The sequence below is a fragment of the Otolemur garnettii genome, unplaced genomic scaffold (assembly GCF_000181295.1).
Source record: "Otolemur garnettii isolate 467f Iridium unplaced genomic scaffold, OtoGar3 scaffold00161, whole genome shotgun sequence".
Classification (NCBI taxonomy): Eukaryota; Metazoa; Chordata; class Mammalia; order Primates; family Galagidae; genus Otolemur; species Otolemur garnettii.
In genome coordinates this window covers 4,039,958-4,042,247 of record NW_003852556.1, presented here as the reverse complement: position 1 = coordinate 4,042,247, position 2,290 = coordinate 4,039,958, and the positions used below count along the sequence as shown (strand labels likewise).

Below are 2,290 nucleotides of genomic sequence, written 5' to 3'. Positions count from 1 at the left end.
TCACCAAATTACACTCCTGAAAGTATTTTTTATTTGAAACATGATACACTTAGCTTATAAATACAGAAAACACTCAGATATTTACATTGCAGCAAAAATTTGTCAGTAAAAGGGGGTACCACCAGATACAGGGCAAATATGATCATGTATTGATGGAAGGTTGGAGAAAGATTGAAGTATTAAAAGAAGATCTGCCCTGGAGAGTGGTATTTCAAACCGGGCCAGACCTCCACACAAGGCAGATGTGGTGATACTCACGTGGTGATACTCATGGCCTTGCCTTCGTCATCATCAGGCCTGCTGGAACTGAACCTAGCAGCTGACTCCGTAAAGTGGAATGAAAGCAGACCCTGAAAAATAGAGCCTGGGCGGGTCTGTGTATCTTATTTAAACATTTAAATGAGCACAGGTTCCTATGTTTCTATTGGTTCTATGAGCCGCCCCCGCAGAGCAGCCTGACGTGCTGGTTTTCAGAGCAGAGCAGGAGCGGTAGTTTCTTCGCTGCCTTCTGAGGGTCCCAGGGATGAGAGAGGCCCCAAGGCAGGGGCTCCCACTGTTCCTGAATCGAGCTCTATTTTTACCTGCTCTGAGTTTTCTTGTCTTACCTTGTTAAAAAGAGAAACAACTTTTAAAAATTGCTCAGAAAGCACTGTAAGTTGGTAAGATGGTGGGGACTATGGTAATATTTTTTAAGAACTATGAGCTAGACCCTCAACGAGGCTATTTCTATGTATTACCTTGTCCATTCCTGAGAAGTTACATAAATCCTGATTGATTCCACTTCATTTTAAGCAGACTATTCAAACTGCCGCTCCTGACTTGTGAAATGCCTTGGTCCTTACTTGGCAAAGGTATCCTTGGAATTTGCCTGTGCTGGCGTTCCCAGTGGCCAGCAAGTATTTTCGGTAAAAAAAAAAACCCTGCTTAATCTCCCCTGAATCCAACAATTTCAACATGCATTTGATTGTGAATTTTCTTTTTCCCCCATAGAACTTGTTAATGTTCTAGAGTACTAGTGTTGTTTGGGGGTATTTTTAGGGTTAATAATGCCATGTATCAACTGCTGTATTTGAAAAAAAAAAAATGATTTCTTCATTCAGGTTTCAAGAGTGTATCATTTAGTCCTGAGGTACAGAGTTGAGGAGCAGATCTGGGATCACAGGACATGTTATCTCAGTCACTCTCTCCCTTGTCAGGATTCCATGCTTTCCCATGGCTTTGCACCTCTGTGATTATCTTGAGACCATCAGTATAAAGGTTTTATCCATTCATATGAAGCGTCTCACATTATACCAACTGAGCTAGCCTGGGGACCCACACTCCATTTGTATTAATATATCAAAATTGGTCATGGAGAAGTCAACTAAACACATTGGTTGACTACAATGGACTAAATGACCTACATTACAGGTCATTACTGTCTAGTATGTCTCAGACCTAACAGAGGGTAATGGGAAATATGGCAATCAAAAGCTCAAGTATTCCTGGAATGTGTATCTTTTAACTTAGTCCCAGACCAGAAAAATTTTATTTCCATATTTTACTTTAATATCTCATCTTTTTGACAGTTTTAGGCCCCCGTAATTAAAAGGGCAGTAAATGAAGTTATGCCTAGGATGTATCAAAAGTCATGTCATTATCAGTAACAAGTTCAGCTAGTGATTGTTCCTAGATTAAAGAAAAATGCAAAACATAGAACGTGAGAACCAGACGAAACCTCACAAAGGAACTGAGGAAGATCCATTGGAGGGTCTGCCAGGTGCTGGCCATGTTACCCACCTCATCACGTCTGAACACTTCACGGCCTTAGTTTTCGTGCCAGGCTCCGAAAGACATGGCAGCTTACCCAAGGCCAGGTGCATGTGGCTGTATGGTGTGTGACCTCCCACTGTAGAACGCAGACCTGTGAGGTCCCCCTACTTACCTTTACCTGCGAAGCTGTTTCAGCCTAAAGCCTTTCTACCACAGTTCACCTCTGTCCCGGGATCCTCCCTGGTAAGGTATCAGATGACAGGTTGTGTCACACTCACTGCAGTCCCAACCCCTGCAATGCTATGGAGCCCGGCACAGAGCATGTTTACTACACAGCACAGATGAACACACCCAGTGAAGAGTTCCGTCGGACCCTGAGCCCACTGACACCTGCATGCTGTCACTTCATCGCCTTGGGGCTGGGAATGCTCTCCAGGGGGAACAATATGCTTACTGCCTCCCACAGACCAGCAAACTTACATTCTCTCTCTCTGTTTGCTCTCAGTGGAGAAAGAGGATCGGGAAAGACAGAAGCTGG

General features: G+C 43.7%; 1 protein-coding gene across 1 annotated transcript in view; it reads left to right on the top strand.

Moving 5' to 3' along the window:
• MYO16 (myosin XVI) overlaps window positions 1-2,290 on the top strand; it is a 407,489-nt gene that overhangs the window by 106,896 nt on the left and 298,303 nt on the right. Inside the window, exon 10 of the mRNA XM_003800011.3 lies at window positions 2,258-2,285. Within this exon, the coding sequence (XP_003800059.2) occupies window positions 2,258-2,285 (28 nt within the window). The remainder of the gene's footprint in view (window positions 1-2,257; window positions 2,286-2,290) is intronic.